This window comes from Nematostella vectensis, chromosome 9 (genome assembly GCF_932526225.1).
Source record: "Nematostella vectensis chromosome 9, jaNemVect1.1, whole genome shotgun sequence".
In the NCBI taxonomy this organism is placed as follows: domain Eukaryota; kingdom Metazoa; phylum Cnidaria; class Anthozoa; order Actiniaria; family Edwardsiidae; genus Nematostella; species Nematostella vectensis.
In genome coordinates this window covers 1,412,849-1,437,232 of record NC_064042.1, presented here as the reverse complement: position 1 = coordinate 1,437,232, position 24,384 = coordinate 1,412,849, and the positions used below count along the sequence as shown (strand labels likewise).

Sequence of the window (24,384 nt, the reverse complement as noted above, 5' to 3'; positions counted from 1 at the left end):
AGGGTCTAGAGTACTGCCATAGGGTCTAGAGTACTGCCATAGGGTCTAGAGTACTGCCATAGAGTCTAGAGTACTGCCATAGGGTCTAGAGTACTGCCATAGGGTCTAGAGTACTGCCATAGGGTCTAGAGTAGTGCCATAGGCTCTAGAGTACTGCCATAGGGTCTAGAGTACTGCCATAGGGTCTAGAGTACTGCCATAGGGTCTAGAGTACTGCCATAGGGTCTAGAGTACTGCCATAGAGTCTAGAGTACTGCCATAGGGTCTAGAGTACTGGCATAGGGTCTAGAGTACTGCCATAGAGTCTAGAGTACTGCCATAGGGTCTAGAATACTGCCATAGGGTCTAGAGTACTGCCATAGGGTCTAGAGTACTGCCATAGGGTCTAGAGTACTGCCATAGGGTCTAGAGTACTGCCATAGGCTCTAGAGTACTGCCATAGGGTCTAGAGTACTTCCATAGGGTCTAGAGTACTGCCATAGGCTCTAGAGTACTGCCATAGGGTCTAGAGTACTGCCATAGGGTCTAGAGTACTGCCATAGGGTCTAGAGTACTGCCATAGGCTCTAGAGTACTGCCATAGGGTCTAGAGTACTGCCATAGGGTCTAGAGTACTGCCATAGGCTCTAGAGTACTGCCATAGGGTCTAGAGTACTGCCATAGGCTATAGAGTGCTGCCTAATAGTACTGTATCCTACATTTTTACATTCCCCCTTTTTTGTCTAAAAAACGTAGTTTTTATGTTCCCTGCTTGTTTCTTGTCTTTTATCTGTACTTCTACTGTATGCACAGATTTCACTATTTTCCTTTTGTCAATTGTATTAGAACTGTATTTCCCAGCCCTGTTCTCCCCTCTCCATAATATAGTCAATTTCCAACTTTTTCCCATAGCATCACATCTTGAATATTTCTTGGGATGTTCTCTTGCAGGGCTATGAAGACTATCTTAGACACAAGGTTGATAAGGAAGTAAACAGCAGGCCATGTGGAGTTGTGTTTGACGGCATTGTCAAGGATATCCAGTCAAAGGATATCAAGGTAATGCATTCTGCTTCATGCCTTAAAAACATGTCATCATGAACTAAATGCTGTTTTTCCCTTTACTTGATTGTCTTTATGCATCTTCGCCTGTGTTACTTTTCTAGGTTGGTGACATCGTACGAGTCAAGGATAACGAGGAGTTTCCGTGTGATCTTGTTGTCTTGGCCTCAGATGACCCTGAAGGAAAATGTCACATCACAACTGCTAACCTGGATGGTGAAACTAACCTTAAGGTACTTTTATCATTTGCCATTGGCATCAATTTTAGAGTTCAGCAGACACTATGAGATGCACCTAGACTTCCAAGGCTCAGCTTTGAAACACCAACTTTTTGAGTAAGAGTTTTACAAATTTTGGTATTATATTTTGTGTACAAGTACAAAACAAATGGTTGTGCTACAAACTGCGTTATGTTTGCAAATTATGTTAAGCAATCTTCCATTTGTAAGGCACAGTTCCATTTTCCAGATAAACCCTGATTTTTAGATCATTATAGTGTGTCTTGTATATGGGGAGTAATAGGATGTGTTCCCAGGTGCGAAGTGCTGTATCCAGGACTGCTTTTCTTCATTCACCTGAGAAGCTCAGCTCATTGCAAGCTACGATAGAGTGCCAGCACCCACATGTGGACCTTTATGGGTAATCAGCTCTTTCACCTCCTTTACCGGCTACCACAGCCATACAGCCAGAATCCGATGATGGTGGAAGGGGTCTGCAAAACATAGCTATTATATGGGAAAAGTCTGATTTTTTAATTAGAGTGTTAGCACCCACATGTGGACCTTTATGGGTAACCAGCTCTTTCACCTCCTTTACCGGCTACCACAGCCATACAGCCAGAATCCGATGATGGTGGAAGGGGTCTGCAAAACATAGCTATTATATGGGAAAAGTCTGATTTTTTAATTAGAGTGTTAGCACCCACATGTGGACCTTTATGGGTAACCAGCTCTTTCACCTCCTTTACCGGCTACCACAGCCATACAGCCAGAATCCGATGATGGTGGAAGGGGTCTGCAAAACATAGCTATTATATGGGAAAAGTCTGATTTTTTAATTAGAGTGTTAGCACCCACATGTGGACCTTTATGGGTAACCAGCTCTTTCACCTCCTTTACCGGCTACCACAGCCATACAGCCAGAATCCGATGATGGTGGAAGGGGTCTGCAAAACATAGCTATTATATGGGAAAAGTCTGATTTTTTAATTAGAGTGTTAGCACCCACATGTGGACCTTTATGGGTAACCAGCTCTTTCACCTCCTTTACCGGCTACCACAGCCATACAGCCAAAATCCGATGATGGTGGAAGGGGTCTGCAAAACATAGCTATTATATGGGAAAAGTCTGATTTTTTAATTAGAGTGTTAGCACCCACATGTGGACCTTTATGGGTAACCAGCTCTTTCACCTCCTTTACCGGCTACCACAGCCATATAGCTAGAATCCGATGATGGTGGAAGGGGTCTGCACACATTGCTATTATATGGGAAAAGTCTGATTTTTTAATTAGAGTGTTAGCACCCACATGTGGACCTTTATGGGTAATCAGCTCTTTCACCTCCTTTACCGGCTACCACAGCCATATAGCTAGAATCCGATGATGGTGGAAGGGGTCTGCACACATTGCTATTATATGGGAAAAGTCTGATTTTTTAATTAGAGTGTTAGCACCCACATGTGGACCTTTATGGGTAACCAGCTCTTTCACCTCCTTTACCGGCTACCACAGCCATATAGCTAGAATCCGATGATGGTGGAAGGGGTCTGCAAAACATAGCTATTATATGGGAAAAGTCTGATTTTTTAATTAGAGTGTTAGCACCCACATGTGGACCTTTATGGGTAACCAGCTCTTTCACCTCCCTTACCGGCTACCACAGCCACACAGCCAGAATCCGATGAAGGTGGAAGGGGCCTGCAAAACATAGCTATTATATGGGAAAAGTCTGATTTTCTACTCTTTAATAAGAAGTTACCACTTCTTGGCGGTCGAGGAAGGGTGCATTTGACCCATGCCCCCTCCCCCTAGCTAGGCAGCTGTGCTGTTCTGTGCTGTGCTGTTGATTGGTGCAGTGCATGTCACATGACAATGTTGTCAACTAGAGCGTTTTGTTTGTTTAATTTTAGGTATTCTGGGCGCATTATCTTTAATGCCAATGGGGAGAATGAAATCACGTAAGTGTGGCATTAATGTGTATGTTGGATTTGTACCGAAGCATTAAGGCTTATTATTAAGGCTTGTTATTAAGGCTTGTTATTAAGTCTTGCTATTAAGGCTTGTTATTGAGGCTTGTTATTAAGGCTTGTTATTGAGGCTTGTTATTAAGGCTTGTTATTGAGGCTTGTTATTAAGGCTTGTTATTGAGGCTTGTTATTAAGGCTTGTTATTAAGGCTTGTTATTAAGTCTTGCTATTAAGGCTTGTTATTGAGGCTTGTTATTAAGGCTTGTTATTGAGGCTTCTTATTAAGGCTTGTTATTGAGGCTTGTTATTAAGGCTTGTTATTAAGGCTTGTTATTGTCTGCTTGTTAGGTCTCTTGGTCCACAAAACCTTCTTCTTCGAGGTGCTAGATTGAAAAATTCAGACCATGTGTTTGGTGAGTGAGAGGCATTCACATTTTATTTTAAAATGTGACAGTAAAAATACTGTAGGGTATATTTTAATGGTAATTCTGGTATTTTATCAGGTGTTGCTGTTTACACTGGCAAGGAGACAAAGGTTGGTACCCACCATAATGCCTCTATAGTCTTGTTGGCCGCTTAACAATTACATAGTACTAGATTGAGCTGATACACTGTTTAGTATTAAAGTGTCCACTGGAAGCACAGGTAGCCTATGTAGTGTATCAATGTGTAGCCATCTCACTGCTGTGGCCCAGGTTTGAATCCTGACTCTGACCTGGGAAGATTAAATTCAGGTTTGGGTTCGAGTTGTTTCTTCTGTGTTCCCAGTCTTCTTTGATAAGCAAACTAGAGCAGAGGGTCCATCTTTTAAGCTGCACAACCCTAACCTGAATCAAAGGGAGGTAAATGAAATGTTTGGGACAAAGTTAACTCCCTGGCAGTGGCCACCCTCTGTGACAGTACTTATTTACAATATTCGGCACATGCATTTCACTTGATTTAGTCAGCCACAACACTGTTGCTGGTAAAATGTTTTACACGTAAGCTGGTCTGAGGGGATTATTTCCAATATAGGGGACCAACAAATATATTCTGTTTACTTTCCACCTCATTGACGTCAGGTAGTGGGGTGAGGCTAGTCAACACTCAGCAACCTCCTTCTTATAGTCTTGGCTTATACCTGACATACTGAGGTAGATTAAATCCTCTTCTGATCCCTGTCTTTCTTCACCAGATGGCTCTAAATCAAGCAGAGGCCCCGCACAAGTTTTCTACAGTTGAGAAGTAAGTGCTTTAGCTGTTTCTCTACATTGTCTTAAGGTAGAATCTGTCGTCAGTATCTATATTCAAAGGGACATTGAAAAATGAACACTGCTATGGCAGCACAGTCTTAAATAACAGTCCAAATAAGACTCCATGCAGGCGTGTTCTCAGAATTGGCTGAGGTGGGGTGCGCAGTCATAGCTATTATGATATGGAACAAGCATCGCACCTGCCATGTAATTGTGAACTCACAGCTATTTAGCCTAAGCCTGCATTGCAGGATTGAGTCTTCACCCTCCATTCCCATTTCATTCCTATTTCCCCTTATCTTTACTAATAAAAGCATGTGTTCGATCATTTATTTTTCTAGGACTATGAACACGTTCCTGATAGTGTTTCTGCTAGTACTGGTACTCCAAGGTGCTATTTGCACCGGTCTCAAATACTGGAAGGAGAGTACAGTGCCTGGAAAGGCTCCTTATGCTAATGACTCTGGCATAGCATCTGTCACGGTAAATATCATTTGAAATCTATTTCATGGCCCTAAGTTTATGTTTTTAAGGTTTGTTCTCACTAGGACGCAAGAGCAAGCACAAATTCAAGCACAACAATGAGATTCTGCCAAATACAAGTGCAAGAAATTCAAGCTGTTTCACTTTGTTACTCTTGGGCTTGTGTTCCACTGAGAATCTGTCATCCAAGTTTACTTTTAAAGTCCATATAACCTTACAGAGTTGATAGATTTGGTCTTTAATTCTTTATATTTTCATCTTTCAAATGTTATGTGGTTGATATGGACCCTATAAAACGCGGGTTCGTGCGAATTACTCAAATCTGTAATATTGAGGTATTTTGGTCAACCTTCGGAAAAAATTCAGTGAATTGAAAGGGCTGAGTCCAGTCATTTGTGATGTAGATCGAGATGTCAATCAAATTATGTCAGAAAATATATGGGCACGCTTAACTGGTTCCCGTCTTCATACTTCTAAGTTATTGCTAAAGATCGTTATGTGGTTTTACCGCCGTCTTTATATCTCAATCTGGTAGTCAAATGATTATTTAACTTCAGGAAACTAATCTGCAAAATTTAGCAGATATTCTCTAGTCTATGAATTGTTTTTGCATTGTGCACCCGTGCTGCAATTGCAATCAAGAATGACAACATTCTCACAAGCGTGTGCTGTTTTTGCTGTTTTTTTAATAGCTGAAACCTACAAAAAAAATTTTTTTTTGCATATAATTCGATGCTTCAAATTATTCTTCGCTTCATTGTGGGTAGCATTGCAATAGAAAACACTTCACCAATATTTTTTGTTTTAGATTTTCCAGCCAAAAATTATTTACTCGATTCAATCTCCTTTAGCGCGGCCAGTAAAAATTTCAAATTCCAACCAAATTCAATTCCCTTTTAGAATTTGAAAGTTTATCTATGCTTTCTTTTGGCTAAATTGATATGTGCATTTTTTAAAGTTCACCAAGCCCAAGGATGTTGAGCACAAGTTGTCCAAGCATTTTGATAATGATTTAGAAATATATGTTTTCTGGAAAGGGATAGCTGAAATACTCAAGAGTATCAAAGCAGGGTTGTAGCTTTGTCACACCTCACATGCCATTAAACTACCATAATTTTACTTATTCTAACCCATTAATGATTTTATTGCATTCACAGTTTAAAGGAGTCATAGAAGACTTCCTTGTTTTCTTGATTCTGTACAACTATGTCATACCCATATCGCTGTACGTGACAGTCGGTAAGTGACGATATAATTTTTATAACCATTATAATCTTGCTAAGGTAATTGGCATCTTTAACCATCTTCTCTAACGTTCCTCTAGTGATAGGAACAGTATCATTTATGGAGCATCGTCTTTTTACCCTTTTTATATACTTATCATAGTGGTTGATTTAGATAGTATGAAATGGCTCCTTGTCATGCAATTATTTATACTCCTTTGTAATATATGTTTTAACTATCTCATAGAGCTGCAGAAGTTCATTGGTGCTTTGTTCTTTGCTTGGGATGTAAAAATGTATAACCCAGACACAGACGAACCAGCAATTGCCAACACCTCTGACCTGAATGAAGAACTGGGGCAGGTGAATACGCTTTTAAAAGGGCAGGCTTTTTCAGTGGCTGCATCCATGTCAGACACCATTCAGTCATCCTACTGGCAAAGTATCAAATAAATGATAATGCATACATTTTCATCGGCTAATTTTGAGAAGTTATTGTGATATGTCCGATCGATTGAATTTGGGAAATGGTAGTAAAAACTTTTTTAGATGATCATTTCAAAATTTCATCCTCTAATTTTTATTAGAGTAGGGCTCGTAAGCTTTGCCTGACTTATACCTGGTATAATTTAGAAGAATAAAGTGTTGGCCTGGCCCTTTCAGGTGGAGTATGTGTTTACTGATAAAACTGGCACCTTGACTGAGAATGACATGCAGTTCAAGGAATGCTCTATCAATGGCAAAAAGTACAAGGTATATAGAGTTACACCTTATCTCTTCTTTGCTTTATTATCTTATGCTTCATTATTTGCTATTATAATAATATACTCTTTTTTAAGATGACAATTGTATTATTATAGGAAAACGAGATGGAGCTGTGTGTCGATGGCCCGGGGCAGCCTGCCAGCATTCTCATGCCTAGTGCATCGGTAAGTCTGGGTCAGTCAATCTGGCACCATACTCATCCTAGTGTGTCTGTAAGTCTGGGCCAGTCAATCTGGTACCATACTCATCTTGCGTGTCTGTAAGTCTGGGCCAGTCAATCTGGCACCATACTCATCCTAGCATGTCTGTAAGTCTGGGCCAGTCAATCTGGCACCATACTCATCTTGCGTGTCTGTAAGTCTGGGCCAGTCAATCTGGCACCATACTCATCCTAGCGTGTTGGTAAGTCTGGGCCAGTCAATCTGGTACCATACTCATCCTAGCGTGTTGGTAAGTCTGGGCCAGTCAATCTGGCACCATACTCATCCTAGCGTGTTGGTAAGTCTTGGTCATTCAACCCATCACACTAATGCCTAGCGCATTGGTAAGTGCCTAGGTCAGATATGTATGCACTATTCAAATAAATCATGACAATTTCGACAAAAAAGCAGGATCAAGGTAGCAGTGTGTTTATGTGTTTATTATTTCCCCTGCACTTTTGTAATCCTGACATTGTTATTTGTAGCAAGACGTTCTGGATTTCTACCTGGCCCTAGCTATTTGCCACTCCTGTAATCCTGACGTTATTTGTAGCAAGACGTTCTGGATTTCTACCTGGCCCTATCTCTTTGTCACGTCTGTAATCATGACCTTGTTATTTGTAGCAAGACGTTCTGGATTTCTACCTGGCCCTAGCTCTTTGTCATACTGTGCAAGCCTCGAAATCATCGGACCAGGAATCCATCTATGAATTTCACTACCAGGTATAACAGTAGCTTTTCTAGCCATGTCTGTATGTTTCTGGTTGGTGAATTGTAGCTTAACTTAAATCCTCACAAATTTTCAGAGGCTTACTCTATATGATTCCTTCTGTTAAGTTATTTAGATATTTTACAGGCTTATGCATGATCCCTCTGTATTTTTAACAGGCTTCAGTACACACTAGTTTAAAACAAAGGCGAGATATCCATACCATGTACGAACTTGCTTTTAGATTTTTTTAAATTAAATTAAATGCAAATTAACTCCAGGTAATTTGCATTTTATATACAGCAGACAAACCTTTTTCTCGGTTAATAAAAAGCCTTTGGCACACATATCTACATGGTAAAACCAACGTATTGCCTACAAGCTATTTTATAAATTCGTATTTAGTACTGTATGAATAACTCAATAATGTATTGAAATTTGTTTGTAGGCTTCTTCGCCGGATGAGAAAGCCCTGGTCGAGGCAGCTGTAAGGTAAGGTTCAACCACGTGGGGCACCTACAGTTGACACCTTTTAAGACCAAAATGTCCATTTTATATAATTATATTGTATATGTTATAGGTTTTATGTATTATTTTCCATATTCTAAACTTTTATGTAGTATCTGCGGTTTAAAAAATACATTCAATATTTTCAAAGTGTTTTATTTATATATCTCGGGCTGGCTCATAGAGCCTTTTGATTTTCATGTAAACCATTTTTTAATTATAACTATTATAATATAAGTTAACTTTTCAATTATAACTATTATAATATAAGTTAACAAAGTTACAGGCAACTTACATACAAATTTATTACATAAAGTAAACAAACAAGAATATGCATTATTGTCATTGAGTTCGGAGAAAAGCTGAGTGGGTATAGCATCTCCCCTCATCTCCCATATTTGTTTTTTTTTATTTGCTTAACTCATCCCAATATACTGTGTTGTTCTTAGGTTTGGCATTGTTTATCGTGGCAAAGTAGGTGAAGATATGGAAGTGCAAATGCAGGGTACCAGCCATAGGTTAGTATGTACTTAATTCAAAACATCGCAAAACAAACAAATAAAGTTTTGTTAATCCTAGTGATCATTGTAGCCGTCTGGCAGCCAGTGAATTGTCTGATTTACTGCGGTTTTTAATATTCTGCGAACCACTTTCTGGCTTCTGTCATTTAAACTGACAGAATTACATTCGGTTCTTTTTATTGATCAGCGCCTTGCCGAGAGGTGGTGTGCGTGATAGGAAGCCATTTCAGTGCTGGCCAATGAAAATACTTCAAGGATTTTGAACGACAGAAGCCAAAGCGATTTAGTTGTTGGAAATTGTCTGCGAGAGCTCACATAATATTGATAACCGCAGGAATTTCCTCATCGTTTCAGTTACATGTTACTTTCTGTCTATTGAGTTTGACTTTGCAAATTCATACAATTCATTAAGTCCCACTTTGTTTCAGGTACACGTTACTTCATGTCTTAGAATTCGACTCGACGCGGAAAAGAATGAGTGTGATTGTGAAAACTGCAGAAGGTACACCAAGCTGTTTTGCATATGGCGCACGCTAGACTTCTCTAACATTACAACCTGTCTGTTTCAGGTCAGTACTTAATGTTGACCAAAGGCGCCGAGACCGCCATCCTTGACAGACTGGAGTCTGGGCCCAAGGATGTGACGGCAGACCACGTGGATGGATATGCCGAGGTGGATGGACCCACTTTTTTACGGTCAAGGGGAGAGCACTCCCTTTGCACCCTGTGTCTATGTGCCTGCTCTTCTCTTCTCTCCTCTCTTTCCTTTTTTCTTATAATTTTTCTTCTTCTTGCTACATTCTGTTCTTCCAACACACCCCTCTTATTCGTTTTCTGCTTCTTCTTCCTCCGAACTCCTCCTCTCCCATCTTCTTTTCTTAAATTTTTCTTTTCTCCCTTTTTCCCTAACTTATATCTTCTTCTACACTTTTTCTGTTCCTCTTCATCTTCCTCCTCTATGCTTTTAGCTGTTTTTTTTTATGATATTTCTACTGTTGAAATAAGTTCGGACTTATTTTCGCCCAACTCCTTCTCCTGACCATAGTTGTCTTTTTGTATCACATCCCCTCTCTGCATTATCCGCGTGACCATGTAACGTGTTTTCTTTGCAGCAAGGACTCCGTACACTTGCCGTGGCTCAGCGCGTGTTCACTCCTGAAGAATATCGCGATGTTGACGCCAAGGTAAACTCTACTTTTGTACTCTTACTATTAATTGGTAGTCATTTTAATGCTTAATCACGCCAACCACACCGCCATTTTACGTCCATTTCCCATCGGCTTATTCAAACAACTGATCTACTCTACTCTAATCTAAATCAAATATCTTAAATAAAGTTATTTAAGAGTCTCCTTTCGGTGTCGTATTTTCAGACGTAGATCAAAGGACATTCTCTGAACAAGCCCGGTCATGGGTAAAATCACTTGGACACTATGTCTTGCGTCGACTCTTGCGTATCAGTGCACGCAAAACTAGCGAGACAGATACATTTCAATATATGTTTCTATATGTTTCAAATTCCTTTCTCAGGTTTGTAAAAAAACTGTTGCTTTCGTACATAATTGCATGCGGACTTGTTGTGAGCTTGTGGGTCCGCGTGCGACCAATCGACTATATGTATTACAAATAACACCATCAAATCTAATTCACTCCATGTGTTATCCCTAGCTCACGAAAGCTGGCCAAGCGATCAATGACAGAGAGCAGCAGGTACTATGTTATCATATCGCTAGACCACAGGACACCCAAGCTCATATTCATGAAATATTGTGGTTGGGGGGGGACTTGGAAATTGTCGGCGAGATTTCACAGAATTTGGGAAACGGCAGTCACTACCCAATACACTATTCAGGTAACTGATCATAGCCGTAGCAGGTCTCGAATTATTGGGGGGGGGGAGGGCACAATACAAGAACATTAAGAAAACAATGGGGGGATGTGCCCCCAGTGCCCCACCTGCTTTGGCCCTGCTGATAGTTGTTGTGTTTGTGTTTTAGCTCGCAGAGGTTTTCGAGGAGGTCGAGTGTAATTTACACTTGCTCGGGGCCACCGCTGTTGAGGACAAGTAAGCATGGAACACCTTTCTTGTCAGCCTATGCTATAACACGTATTTGATAATTTATATGCTGTTTTTTTTTTCAGGCTACAAGCAGGCGTACCAGAAACCATAGAAGCCATGAGGGAAGCTGGGATTAAGGTGGATGTTTTGTAGATAAAAATTCATACAGCAGTTGTGAAAAAACTGAAATGATGACTTGTTTGTTTTAACAGCTATCACTTATCATACAAAATCTATAGACTACCCCTATTTTCCATCTCTTAGGGTTGAAAATTGCCTTTGACCACATCCATTTTTTCTATTCCTTTTGGGATTCTGGGTGGCGTTTGAGGGTAATATTGCACCGTTTGAACAAGGCTGTTAATAAACTAACAAGGGTGTTATTTGCATTTAGGTCTGGGTTTTAACCGGCGACAAGGAACAGACAGCTGTGAATATTAGCCACTCGTGCGGTCACTTTAAGGTAATCAGATAACCAAGGTCTTCATTAATGTAATCAGATAACCCAGGTCTTCGTTAAGGTAATCAGATAACCAAGGTCTTCATTAAGGTAATCAGATAACCCAGGTCTTCATTAAGGTAATCAGATAACCAAGGTCTTCATTAAGGTAATCAGATAATCAAGGTCTCCATTAAGGTAATCAGATAACCCAGGTCTTCATTAAGGTAATCAGATAACCAAGGTCTTCATTAAGGTAATCAGATAACCAAGGTCTTCATTAAGGTAATCAGATAACCAAGGTCTTCATTAAGGTAATCAGATAACCAAGGTCTTCATTAAGGTAATCAGATAACCAAGGTCTTCATTAAGATAATCAGATAACCAAGGTCTTCATTAAGGTAATCAGATAACCCAGGTCTTCATTAAGGTAATCAGATAACCAAGGTCTTCATTAAGGTAATCAGATAACCAAGGTCTTCATTAAGATAATCAGATAACCAAGGTCTTCATTAAGGTAATCAGATAACCCAGGTCTTCATTAAGGTAATCAGATAACCAAGGTCTTCATTAAGGTAATCAGATAACCCGGGTCTTCATTAAGGTAATCAGATAACCAAGGTCTTCATTAGGTAATCAGATAACCAAGGTCTTCATCTTTAATCGTACCTTTATTTGACTCGTGCACTCATGCGGTCACTTTAAGGTAATCAGATAACCAAGGTCTTCATCTTTAATCGCACCTTTTTTTGACTCATGAAAGAGCCACATGTATATTATCTGTATTGATATTGGCCGGAGTTGCTGTCTTCTGACAGTGCTTATGAGTGTGAACTACGTTGAACAGGCCGTGTTTATACCGACAAGTTAATTCAGTCTCATTTGTAGCACATTGACCATCTCTTGCATTTTTACTTTGCTTTTTCAAATACTAAACGTCTTCCCGCATTTCAGCATGGAATGGACCTGATGTTTGTGACGCGAAGATCTTCTCCAAGAGAATGTGAGCAGGAACTCCTCCAGTTTAAACAAAAGTAAGAAACAATGAACCGCTGTTCTAAACTGGTTACTTGTACTTTAATGCTTAGTTTGGCTGATGATCTGTTTTTACCATACTCATTGCTCATAACTTTGATTATGGTATAAGGTATAAAAATTCATTAAACTACTCTCTCCTTTCCCCCCTTTTTTCATAGAGTTCAGAGCCAGCCGGACAAGTTGTTTGGTCTGATCGTTGATGGAATGAGTCTGGTACATATTTTCAATGGACACAAAGGTTGGTCTCTATATAGACACATATGGGCTTTCCTTACCACGAACCCAGTGAAAAAATTCAACCGGGCCCAAAACGATCCACAACAGTTTCAGATCAGGCGATGGAAATGGATTTTTTGTCAAACTTGGTATTTTGCTGGATTACAGAGGCTGACAAAGAATCCAATTCTTTCAATTAAAAAACTGGCAAATTGATGGTATCTGAAGGAGTAGAGATATCTTCAAACATAACGTATTTAAACCAAAACATAAATACATTAAAATACTTTTATAGTTGATAGCTTTACCGCTGGTGTTGTTTACAGAGCTGTTCATAGAGGTCTGCAAATTCTGTATGGCAGTCTTATGCTGTAGAATGTCCCCTCTGCAGAAAGCTCAGGTACTTGTTGGCGTTAGGGCAAGGAATCAATATTGGTATAAATGAAAACAATGCGGAGCAACGTTGCTGTTTTCCTTAGCTTTTGGTAAAAGCAAACTTCTGTAAAATAAAACAACATTGGAGAGATTTATTTTAATATAAGTATTTTGACTGTTTTGTCAAAAGTCTTGAAGAAGAAAGATGTTATTTTACACAAAGTTTAAAATAGATGCAATATACTCTGTCTTTTTAAAGGGGCACTTGGGCGCTGGGGAAATAAAATAGATTAAAAATTCTACTTCAACCAAGTTTTATATTATAAGACTTGGTTGAATGTTAAAAACTAAAAAAGTTCTTGACTTACTCGATGCAGTATCAAGGTTTGAGTAAAAAATTGTACCGTAATAATTCAAAAGAGATTTGACCATCCTTTACCATGTGTAAAGCTGGAACCAATATCTGGATATGTCTTATAATGACCACACCAATGTCTGGATATGTTTTGTGCCCACACCAATATCTGAAAAGTCTTATTATGACCAGGTTGTCCAGTTAGTGAAGGTGTCCAAGGAAAAGCCGGTCACCTTGGCCATCGGCGATGGTGCTAACGACTGTGGCATGATCCAGGAAGCGCATGTTGGTATCGGGGTGATGGGGAAGGAGGGACGCCAAGCAGTCATGACCAGTGACTATGCCATCTCGCGATTCCGTTTCCTGGCGAGGGTACTACTGGTGCATGGTCATTGGTACTATATTCGCTCGGCCATATTGGTCCAGTATTTTTTCTACAAGGTTGGTATGGCTTCTGTTTGTATTACTTTGCTCTTTTATTATTGTAGTTGACTTTATAAAGCTTTTCAGTGTTCTGTGAGCACTCACTTATGATTTTTAAATGGCCTTCAGGTTTCTGTTTTTAAACTTGAAATAGTGCGAAAATGTTTCAGAGACGGACCATAAGACACTAGAGAAAGCAGATTTGGACATGGGTTTTCGTTGGGCACTTTACTCTTTCCCCATCTGCTAAGGTAGTTTTTTTAATCACTTGTCAGATATTTTATGCTTGCTTAGAATCCAGTCTTGATGTACATTTTTAAAGAGACTTTCAACCTGTCAACTTTTTTGTTTTGTTGTTGTTTACCTTTTCATAATTTGCAGAAATTAAATTAGAAAAATAACTTTCCAAAACATATTCAATCGTTAGAATTACCCAAGGGATTGCAGATGATGCAAAATATTTTTCCTACTACAATATTTTACAAAACTAATGGGACACTTTCCCTCCCCTTCCTCAATGTTGGAGGGCAAATGATCACCTTGCTACTGCTTGTGTTTTGAGCTGAAAAATCGCCTCTAACCAATATTAATCTGCGGGAGAGGGTTGGCGGTTGTTCGTATGGGAAGTGTCCCACTTACTTTTGTTGAGGATTGTCTGAGCAAGTGATTGACAGGTCCTGGAACAGGAAACACTATCGTTGATAACGCAAAGATGATACAACTATGCGAACGTCAAAATAAAACACATACAATTATCGTGCCAGGATCGCGCGTAAAAATGGACAGAAGCTTTAGAGACGACTATTTTTTATTGTTAACAATCTCATCTGTTTCTTCATATAAGAAATACCGTCTATGAAGAATTTATTACGTGAGAGATTTTCACTACAAATTTAGTCACGCAAGCTTGTCTCGGGGAGAAAGTCAGTTCAATAAATTCATCTGTTTTACAATAGTTTTGCTAAATATCTGACACTTTGACACACAGTTATGCTTGAAGAGTTCAAGCAAAGTGTATGCAATGCTTTTTCTGTGGAGCATTCGCTAAAATTGACGGCTACAGACTACGTCTTCTGTTCTTGCTTATGAGGCTCAACGATTAACTCCAACGGATAACCATTTTAAAATTGTTTAAAAAAATGCCTTACGAAAGAAATTCGAACTCTAAAATAATACAGTAACAACTTGAGATTCAAGCTCATAAATTGACACTAGTTTTGTTTGAATGAGGGTTGGCATTTTGGAGAGAGAGCTCATGGTAGATGGTTGACCGTCGTTTTACTAAGATAAAAAGGAAGTTCATTTTTATATAAACGGTCTACCACGGTTGACCGATCAAAAAAGCCCTATTATATATTTCAAATCATTTGTAAGCTTCATATACCTAAATAGCTTTGTGATGGTAATAGAATGGACGAATGATTGAAGAAATCCGGCTACCATGAGTGGGAATAATATTTTTTTAAATATGGTAGACCGTACACGGTCCACACCCGCTTTTTTGTACCGCCATGCTAAATGTATAAACACTTGTTGTGATGTACATTGAAAATGAAATGAGACGAGGCTCTCATGTTTTCTACAACAGATTAACCGCCTATTTATCACTTTCTTTAGTCGATTTGTTATTTATTGTTTAATTGGGAAATACTTATTAGGCGATGATCTTTTTAGTCTCTATGCCTGTATTTATTACCTAAATTTGCCATAAAAGCGGTGTTTTTCGGCTAAATTCTCCAAGGGATGGCTGCTTTTGCAAATGGAGACAATCGACACGATATATAGACAGTCTCTTTGGCAACATCAAATAAATTTTATGTTTTACAAAATTATAGTCTGCAAATATCCTAGCGCACCTTCATTTAATTCAAATTGATTAAATAAAATATTCCAAATAGCGCATAGATATCCCAAAAGTATTTTCTGGGGACGTCAACATCTTTACTTCAAGCTCGAATAATTAATAGATTGAAAAACTTTCATTAGGGTATGCGAATAAAGAGAATACATTTTAAGAAATCGATGATAAGTGTGACGAATTCCAATCATTCCACTTCTGAGACAATCTTTTACAAAACTAATGGGACACTTTCCCTCCCCCTTCCTCAATGTTGGAGGGCAAATGATCACCTTGCTACTGCTTGTGTTTTGAGCTGAAAAATCGGCTCTAACCAATATTAATCGGGGGGAGAGGGTTGGCGGTTGTTCGTATGGGAAGTGTCCCACTTACTTTTGTTGAGGATTGTAGCTGTATTATAGCTGCTGGTTTGACAAAATGGCTACTGGTCTTTTGGACTAGTTAACCACTGTTCTTGTTGTTATTATTTTTTTTCAGAATGTGTGTTTTATCACTCCGCAATTTATATACGCCTTCTTCAATGCTTTTTCGGGCCAGGTGAGTTATATATGCACTAAAATAGCCTTTGACGTCAGGTCAGTTTATTCACTCGACGTTTTCACGTTCATGTCCTAGATGACTAAGCTTATTTATTTTGCACGCTTTTTTGTCATGTTTAATAATTAATTTATTTATTTGTTTTTGTCTTGCAGCCGCTGTACCATGGTTTTTTATTGACTTGTTACAACATCTTCTTCACTTCGCTTCCAATCCTCATTTTCGGCATTTTTGAGCAGCATATTGGCGGGGACATTCTCCAGGGCAGACCTAGTCTTTACCAGTAAGTAATCAGACCTAGTCTTTACCAGTAAGTAATCAGACCTAGTCTTTACCAGTAAGTAATCAGACCTAGTCTTTACCATTAAGTAATCAGACCTAGTCTTTACCATTAAGTAATCAGACCTAGTCTTTACTAGTAAGTAATCAGTCTTTACCATTAAGTAATCAGACCTAGTCTTTACTAGTAAGTAATCAGACCTAGTCTTTACCAGTAAGTAATCAGACCTAGCCTTTACCAGTAAGTAATCAGACCTAGTCTTTACCAGTAAGTAATCAGACCTAGTCTTTACTAGTAAGTAATCAGACCTAGTCTTTACTAGTAAGTAATCAGACCTAGTCTTTACCAGTAAGTAATCAGACCTAGTCTTTACTAGTAAGTAATCAGACCTAGTCTTTACCAGTAAGTAATCAGACCTAGTCTTTACCAGTAAGTAATCAGACCTAGTCTTTACCAGTAAGTAATCAGACCTAGTCTTTACCAGTAAGTAATCAGACCTAGTCTTTACCAGTAAGTAATCAGACCTACTCTTTACCAGTAAGTAATCAGACCTAGTCTTTACCAGTAAGTAATCAGACCTAGTCTTTACCAGTAAGTAATCAGACCTAGTCTTTACCAGTAAGTAATCAGACCTAGTCTTTACCAGTAAGTAATCAGACCTAGTCTTTACCAGTAAGTAATCAGACCTAGTCTTTACCAGTAAGTAATCAGACCTAGTCTTTACTAGTAAGTAATCAGACCTAGTCTTTACTAGTAAGTAATCAGACCTAGTCTTTACCAGTAAGTAATCAGACCTAGTCTTTACCAGTAAGTAATCAGACCTAGTCTTTACCAGTAAGTAATCAGACCTAGTCTTTACCAGTAAGTAATCAGACCTAGTCTTTACCAGTAAGTAATCAGACCTAGTCTTTACTAGTAAGTAATCAGACCTAGTCTTTACCAGTAAGTAATCAGACCTAGTCTTTACCAGTAAGTAATCAGACCTAGTCTTCACCATTAAGTAATCAGACCTAGTCTTTACCATTAAGTAATCAGACCTAGTCTTTACCAGTAAGTAATCAGACCTAGTCTTTACCAGTAAGTAATCAGACCTAGTCTTTACTAGTAAGTAATCAGACCTAGTCTTTACTAGTAAGTAATCAGACCTAGTCTTTACCAGTAAGTAATCAGACCTAGTCTTTATCAGTAAGTAATCAGACCTAGTCTTTACCAGTAAGTAATCAGACCTAGTCTTTACCAGTAAGTAATCAGACCTAGTCTTTACCAGTAAGTAATCAGACCTAGTCTTTACCAGTAAGTAATCAGACCTAGTCTTTACCAGTAAGTAATCAGACCTAGTCTTTACCAGTAAGTAATCAGACCTAGTCTTTACTAGTAAGTAATCAGACCTAGTCTTTACCAGTAAGTAATCAGACCTAGTCTTTACCAGTAAGTAATCAGACCTAGTCTTTACCAGTAAGTAATCAGACCTAGTCTTTACCAGTAAGTAATCAGACCTAGTCTTTACCAGTAAGTAATCAGACCTAGTCTTTACTAGTAAGTAATCAGACCTAGTCTTTACCAGTAAGTAATCAGACCTAGTCTTTACCAGTAAGTAATCAGACCTAGTCTTTACCATTAAGTAATCAGACCTAGTCTTTACCATTAAGTAATCAGACCTAGTCTTTACCAGTAAGTAATCAGACCTAGTCTTTACCAGTAAGTAATCAGACCTAGTCTTTACTAGTAAGTAATCAGACCTAGTCTTTACTAGTAAGTAATCAGACCTAGTCTTTACCAGTAAGTAATCAGACCTAGTCTTTACCAGTAAGTAATCAGACCTAGTCTTTACCAGTAAGTAATCAGACCTAGTCTTTACCAGTAAGTAATCAGACCTAGTCTTTACCAGTAAGTAATCAGACCTAGTCTTTACTAGTAAGTAATCAGACCTAGTCTTTACCAGTAAGTAATCAGACCTAGTCTTTACCATTAAGTAATCAGACCTAGTCTTTACCATTAAGTAATCAGATCTAGTCTTTACCATTAAGTAATCAGATCTAGTCTTTACCAATAAGTAATCAAAAGATCTATACCCATCTTTCCCAGTAAGTAGACAACAGATTTACACCAATCTTTACCAGAAAGAAATCAATAGATCTATACAAACATTTTCTAAAGAGTCATCAAAACGATTTACACCGTAACCATTATGGTAATGGGTATTTGCACAGACCAAAATCAGACAATTAGCTGAGCCACTCCCCATTCCACTCGTGGGCAAGTGTTCCATTTACGGCTTTGGCAGTCATAGCTCTAGCCCTAACCTGTATCAGCGGTACCTCTAGTTAATTAGTTTAATGTCTCACAACTCACCACTTGCTCTTTTATTTTACTTACAGAGATGTTGCCAAAAACAGCCGCCTCTCTTGGGTCCAGTTTATATGCTGGGTCGCATCTGGTAAGTACTCACAAGAGCAACGGGACACTCCATCACCCTGGCAAGCTTAACCTTTTTTAAAAAACGGGAGAAAGGTGTTGGGGGGGGGGGGGGGGGGGACGGAAAAAAGACTCAAGATGGCCGTCTATAAAACTTTTCACCGCGATTAAGACCTTTATACTTTTTGTGAGTCCCTTGTGTACTTCTTCTGCTCTCTTTTTTTACTCCGTTTGCTCCTCTTTTGCAGGATATTGGCATGCGCTAGTTTTCTTCTTCGGGGGGTATCTGATGTTCCAAGGAGATCTCTTTGGTTCAATTGTAAGTTTCAAGTTTTAGTATATTAACACTTATAAGAAACAGATTATTTTAAACAACTTCAAAGAGTGTGAATTTCCCTTCAATAGATTTGCTTAAACCTATTTCTATTCTACAGAACGTCGGTATATGGTCTTTTGGGACGTTCGTCTTCGCTGTTTGTGTTATAGTTAGTAATCTTAAGGTAAGCTTCTCACTTGATTTAGTTCTGTGACACACAAATCCCCGTGAAGTTAGTACCAGCCAATATTACTGGCCCAGTCATGCTGGCTTGTTTGATCATCATGTTTGGAGGTGTTGTGAAGTGGTTTGCCTTTCCTTTTGTTTTGTGGATATGTGCGCTGTTTTCGCGTTAATTGCCTGACCAAAATTGCTCATTGCGTGACGCCTTGTGTTTCAGCTTGCGTTAGTCACGCATTACTGGACGTGGCTGACGCATGTGGTCACGTGGGGCTCCATCTTGACATTCTTCCTGTTCGCTATTGTATTCAATTCGTCCAAGTGGTAAGAGCCTCCCTCGAGTCCCGCCATTTTGTCATGATAGCAAAATACCAAGAAAGCATCCATTTCCACCGACTGAACTGAGGAAGGTTTTATTTAATTCGTTGTTATAAAGTATAACACTTTGTTCCTAGATTTCTTTACTTTATTTTCTTTTAATATTGAACAAAGACAGTAACAAAGTTGGGGCAAGGACTCCCATATTACGTCTAGTAGTATGTCAGAATGAGAACTTTCCTCGCATGTTTACTTTTAAAACTAGAAAAGTTTCAACTCTTGTTTCTCGCTTTTTAAGAATCGAAACCCTTCTTCTCTCATATATTGCATGTTTTAGCAGTTTTTCAAATATCTTTAGACGTCATAACCGAACCATATTCCGTCGGCATTATTTCGCTTACCTCTAGTCTTGCCTTTTCAGGGAAAGTTTTCAAACCACTTTCGGCGACCAAGTCTCCATCGACATGTACCAAGTATTTTTCACTTTATTCAATGAAGGCGTTGTGTGGCTTGGACTGCTTCTTCTCATCCTCATATCGCTTTTACCGGACGTATTCGGCATGATCATAGGCCGGCATCTCTTCCCCACGGAAACTCAAAAAGCGCAGGTAAGGTGAAGCCAACCCTGGGGGTATAATAGATACTGACTCTAGATATGTGTATGTAAGTGAGGTAGGGGACTGGGGTTACCCTGGGAACTGTGCGAAGTACGCTGGGATAAGGTACCATGGATTGTCAATGGTATACGGGTAGGGGATGGCTGAAAAAGTGTTAAATACAATGAACTCGCCCAAACTGATTTCCAAGTACCATCTGATAATCACTTATAGAATTACGTCACATAAAAGCATAAAGGGATTTTATATGTAGCGGAATTAAACAAAGTTCCCAGGTTCTTACGTTTATCCGAAGTCTAATTTGCGGTGTGGGGGTGGGGTGCCAGAGGGAAATGTTCAAAGTTATTTAAACTAGCTCGGAGAGAGTGATTTGGGGGGGGGGGGGGGGTTGGGGTGAGTATCATGGTAATAGGAGTTCAACAGATGGGCTTTCTGGTGTATTCTGCATTATATGTGAGCTTGGAGAGCAAAAAAGCTATTTGGATATTAAAAGCCTTTAACTTGCTTAATGATTTGTATTTCGTCCGCTAATGTCTTTAAATGTGTCATTCTAATAATCAATTTTGAGCTCACGTTACTGATATTCTAAATGGTGGAAGTTTAAAATAGAGCCGTAAAAATTAAGAATGATTGAATTAGTTACTGTAAACCAGCTTGTAAGTAAAATAACACACATAAAATAAAAACGCCGTTTCTCCTCGACTCGGTGTTAAAAACACCTGAAAAAGGTGGTCTAGTTTAACTTGGTATATGGTCAATATAAAAGGGATATTATGCTTCAACCCCTATGAACTCGTGCCATATGTAAGACGTCAATAGAAAAAATATAGATGCTAAATGTGATATTTAAAATATAACAAAAGGTATTTCGACGATAAGGGAATAAGTCGTAACTGATAATCACACCCATGGAACTGAGGCAAATCACACGTGACAAGATATCCACACCTATGTTGCTACACGTGACACACACGTGACAAGATAACCCTACTCATGTTACTAAGACATATCACGTGACATGAAAACACAACCATGTTGCTAAGGCCGCTCACAAGAGACAAGATAACCCTACTCAAGGCAGCTCGGACATGACACGGTAACAACAACAATGTTAGTAGGTATGCGCATGTTACTAAGAACCCTCAGTGATGGCAAGGTAAGCAACGCAAGGTAATCAGCCGGGACAACACAACCACGCCCATGTTGCTAAGGCCGCTCACAGACTACGAGGCATTTATATCCGATCAAGCTGATGTTAGTCTTTTACTAATTCACCTTCATCAATCTCTTTACTTTTTTCTCTTTCCTTCAGTTACTTGTGTGTGTTTTGGTGAATTATAATCTTACGGATTGGAGAATACGCTTTTACTCCCATTTCCTTATTTTTTTTTTTGTGCGAAAGCTCTTGTGTGAACTCTTGTGCGCTTTTGCTGATTGGTCAATTTTAGTGAATCACTGCCATTGCGTGAAGCCCATACACCTTCACTGATTGGTTCAGCGCCATCTAGTGCCCATGCCACCTCTCATCACCCCATTGTTCCTCCCACAGCTTCCCGCCAGAGGGCTTTGCTTTGCTCTGATTGGCTCACTGGATTACAACTCCCCCTTGCACACTAGCTCTACTTCCATGTCAGGAAATGTTGAGCCGAACGCTCCCTTGGTTGTCTAGCTGAGGTCAGGTCTGGGTAGAATTACATTCAAGGATAACAATAAAATCCAAGACGGCTGTCAAAATATTTTCTTATTAGGTATCAAGGCTACACCCTTTAGCATCATTTAGCAGTGAATTTTGTTTCATTAAAATTGCTGCGGTTTTCAGTGTTATGCTAACTCTTGCCAAAGATTTCCAACTCCTAAACCAGCTATACCAATCAAAGCAAATGAAGCTTTATAATTGGCCAACTCTTGAATGGCTTTCGATCCCTCCATCTTGCCACCAGCTGCTGAATAGAGCACTCAGTGAAATATTAAGTTTAAATTACGGAAGGCGGAAGGCGATTTAGTAGCTGGGTAAAGGGGGGCGAGAGTTTGCCAGATATCGAAGACCGCAGTAATTCGACCCGGATTAAAACGACCAACTATTTTAACTCTTAAATGTGTCCCTTTACGAGAGAGGAGACCAACGCTTTCAAACCTGATAATTATTCTTTTACTGTAATAAGAAATCAGCTAGGTTTGGTAGGGAGTAGAATAACGTTTTTTTTTTACTTCCTTATGATAACAGGTCGATATAGAAAAACACCGTTAAAAATATTTATTTTCTGTTCGTTATACTCACATACTGACTATATACGGGTTAGAATAAAATGCATATTGTAGTAGTGGTCGCTGCCTCATATTCATGACTCTTATATGACATAAACAATATGTACGATATCAGAATCGGATCAGATTTGGGATACCTGTGTAATTCATGTGTATTCATTGGTATCATAAGGGTACCCAATTGGCAACCTTCATCCAACCCGCTTTTTCATTGCCTCTGCTTTCCATCTATACGTTAACCTTTCCCCTTCTCACACGTTAACCTTTCCCCTTCTTACACGTTAACCTTTCCCCTTCTCACGCGTTAACCTTTTCCCTTCTCACACGTTCACCTTTCCCCTTCTCACACGTTAACCTTTCCCCTTCTCACGCGTTAACCTTTCCCCTTCTCACACGTTAACATTTCCCCTTCTCACACGTTAACCTTTCCCCTTCTCACACGTTAACCTTTTCTCTTCTCACACGTTAACCTTTTCTCTTCTCACACGTTAACCTTTTCCCTTTTCACACGTTAACCTTTCCCCTTCTCACACGTTAAGCTTTCCCCTTCTTACACGTTAACCTTTCCCCTTCTCACGCGTTAACCTTTCCCCTTCTCACACGTTAACCTTTTCCCTTCTCACACGTTAACCTTTCCCCTTCTCACGCGTTAACCTTTCCCCTTCTCACGCATTAACCTTTTCCCTTCTCACACGTTAACATTTCCCCTTCTTACACGTTAACCTTTCCCCTTCTTACACGTTATTCTTTTGTCTTCTTACACGTTAACCTTTCCCCGTCTCACACGTTAACCTTTCCCCTTCTTACACGTTATTCTTTTCTCTTCTCACACGTTAACCTTCCCCTTCTTACACGTTAACCTTTCCCCTTCTCACACGTTAACCTTTCCCCTTCTCACACGTTAAGCTTTCCCCTTCTCACACGTTAACCTTTCCCCTTCTTACACGTTAACCTTTTCCCTTCTCACACGTTAACCTTTCCCTTTCTCACACGTTAACCTTCCCCTTCTCACACGTTAACCTTTCCCCTTCTCACACGTTAACCTTTCCCCTTCTCACACGTTAAGCTTTCCCCTTCTTACACGTTAACCTTTCCCCTTCTCACACGTTAACCTTTCCCCTTCTCACACGTTAAGCTTTCCCCTTCTCACACGTTAAGCTTTCCCCTTCTCACACGTTAACCTTTCCCCTTCTCACACGTTAACCTTTCCCCTTCTCACACGTTAACCTTTCCCCTTCTCACACGTTAAGCTTTCCCCTTCTTACACGTTAACCTTTCCCCTTCTCACACGTTAACCTTTCCCCTTCTCACACGTTAACCTTTCCCCTTCTCACACGTTAACCTTTCCCCTTCTCACACGTTAACATTTCCCCTTCTTACACGTTAACCTTTTCTCTTTTCACACGTTAACCTTTTCTCTTCTCACACGTTAACCTTTTCCCTTCTTACACGTTAACCTTTTCCCTTCTCACACGTTAACCTTTCCCCTTCTTACACGTTAAGCTTTCCCCTTCTTACACGTTAACCTTTCCCCTTCTTACACGTTAGCCTTTCCCCTTCTCACACGTTAACCTTTCCCCTTCTCACGTGTTAACCTTTCCCCTTCTCACACGTTAAGCTTTTCTCTTCTCACACGTTAACCTTTTCTCTTCTCACACGTTAACCTTTCCCCTTCTCACACGTTAACCTTTCCCCTTCTCACACGTTAACCTTTCCCCTTCTCACACGTTAACCTTTTCTCTTCTCACACGTTAACCTTTTCTCTTCTCACACGTTAACTTTTCCCTTCTCACACGTTAACCTTTCCCCTTCTCACACGTTAAGCT

The 24,384-nt window shown here is 39.5% G+C and overlaps 1 protein-coding gene across 6 annotated transcripts in view; it reads left to right on the top strand.

The window, feature by feature from the left end:
* LOC5509454 (phospholipid-transporting ATPase IF) overlaps positions 1–24,384 on the top strand; it is a 38,128-nt gene that overhangs the window by 6,048 nt on the left and 7,696 nt on the right. For 5 of the 6 annotated variants that reach the window (XM_048732974.1, XM_048732975.1, XM_048732973.1 and 2 more), the window contains exons 5-37: positions 930–1,037; positions 1,145–1,273; positions 1,576–1,679; positions 3,171–3,218; positions 3,576–3,640; positions 3,731–3,762; positions 4,402–4,451; positions 4,801–4,942; positions 6,100–6,181; positions 6,413–6,528; positions 6,829–6,918; positions 7,026–7,094; positions 7,755–7,853; positions 8,288–8,331; positions 8,796–8,864; positions 9,296–9,369; positions 9,437–9,540; positions 9,980–10,051; positions 10,536–10,577; positions 10,865–10,932; positions 11,010–11,064; positions 11,321–11,389; positions 12,320–12,399; positions 12,562–12,641; positions 12,946–13,019; positions 13,542–13,790; positions 16,108–16,167; positions 16,323–16,450; positions 18,826–18,884; positions 19,111–19,181; positions 19,297–19,362; positions 19,579–19,682; positions 20,098–20,284. In XM_048732974.1, coding sequence (XP_048588931.1) covers positions 930–1,037; positions 1,145–1,273; positions 1,576–1,679; positions 3,171–3,218; positions 3,576–3,640; positions 3,731–3,762; positions 4,402–4,451; positions 4,801–4,942; positions 6,100–6,181; positions 6,413–6,528; positions 6,829–6,918; positions 7,026–7,094; positions 7,755–7,853; positions 8,288–8,331; positions 8,796–8,864; positions 9,296–9,369; positions 9,437–9,540; positions 9,980–10,051; positions 10,536–10,577; positions 10,865–10,932; positions 11,010–11,064; positions 11,321–11,389; positions 12,320–12,399; positions 12,562–12,641; positions 12,946–13,019; positions 13,542–13,790; positions 16,108–16,167; positions 16,323–16,450; positions 18,826–18,884; positions 19,111–19,181; positions 19,297–19,362; positions 19,579–19,682; positions 20,098–20,284 — 2,889 coding nt within the window. Of the gene's footprint in view, positions 1–929; positions 1,038–1,144; positions 1,274–1,575; positions 1,680–3,170; positions 3,219–3,575; positions 3,641–3,730; positions 3,763–4,401; positions 4,452–4,800; positions 4,943–6,099; positions 6,182–6,412; positions 6,529–6,828; positions 6,919–7,025; positions 7,095–7,754; positions 7,854–8,287; positions 8,332–8,795; positions 8,865–9,295; positions 9,370–9,436; positions 9,541–9,979; positions 10,052–10,535; positions 10,578–10,864; positions 10,933–11,009; positions 11,065–11,320; positions 11,390–12,319; positions 12,400–12,561; positions 12,642–12,945; positions 13,020–13,541; positions 13,791–16,107; positions 16,168–16,322; positions 16,451–18,825; positions 18,885–19,110; positions 19,182–19,296; positions 19,363–19,578; positions 19,683–20,097; positions 20,285–21,842; positions 22,704–24,384 lie in introns of those variants that run through there. The other variant, XM_048732976.1, reaches the window with a different exon arrangement.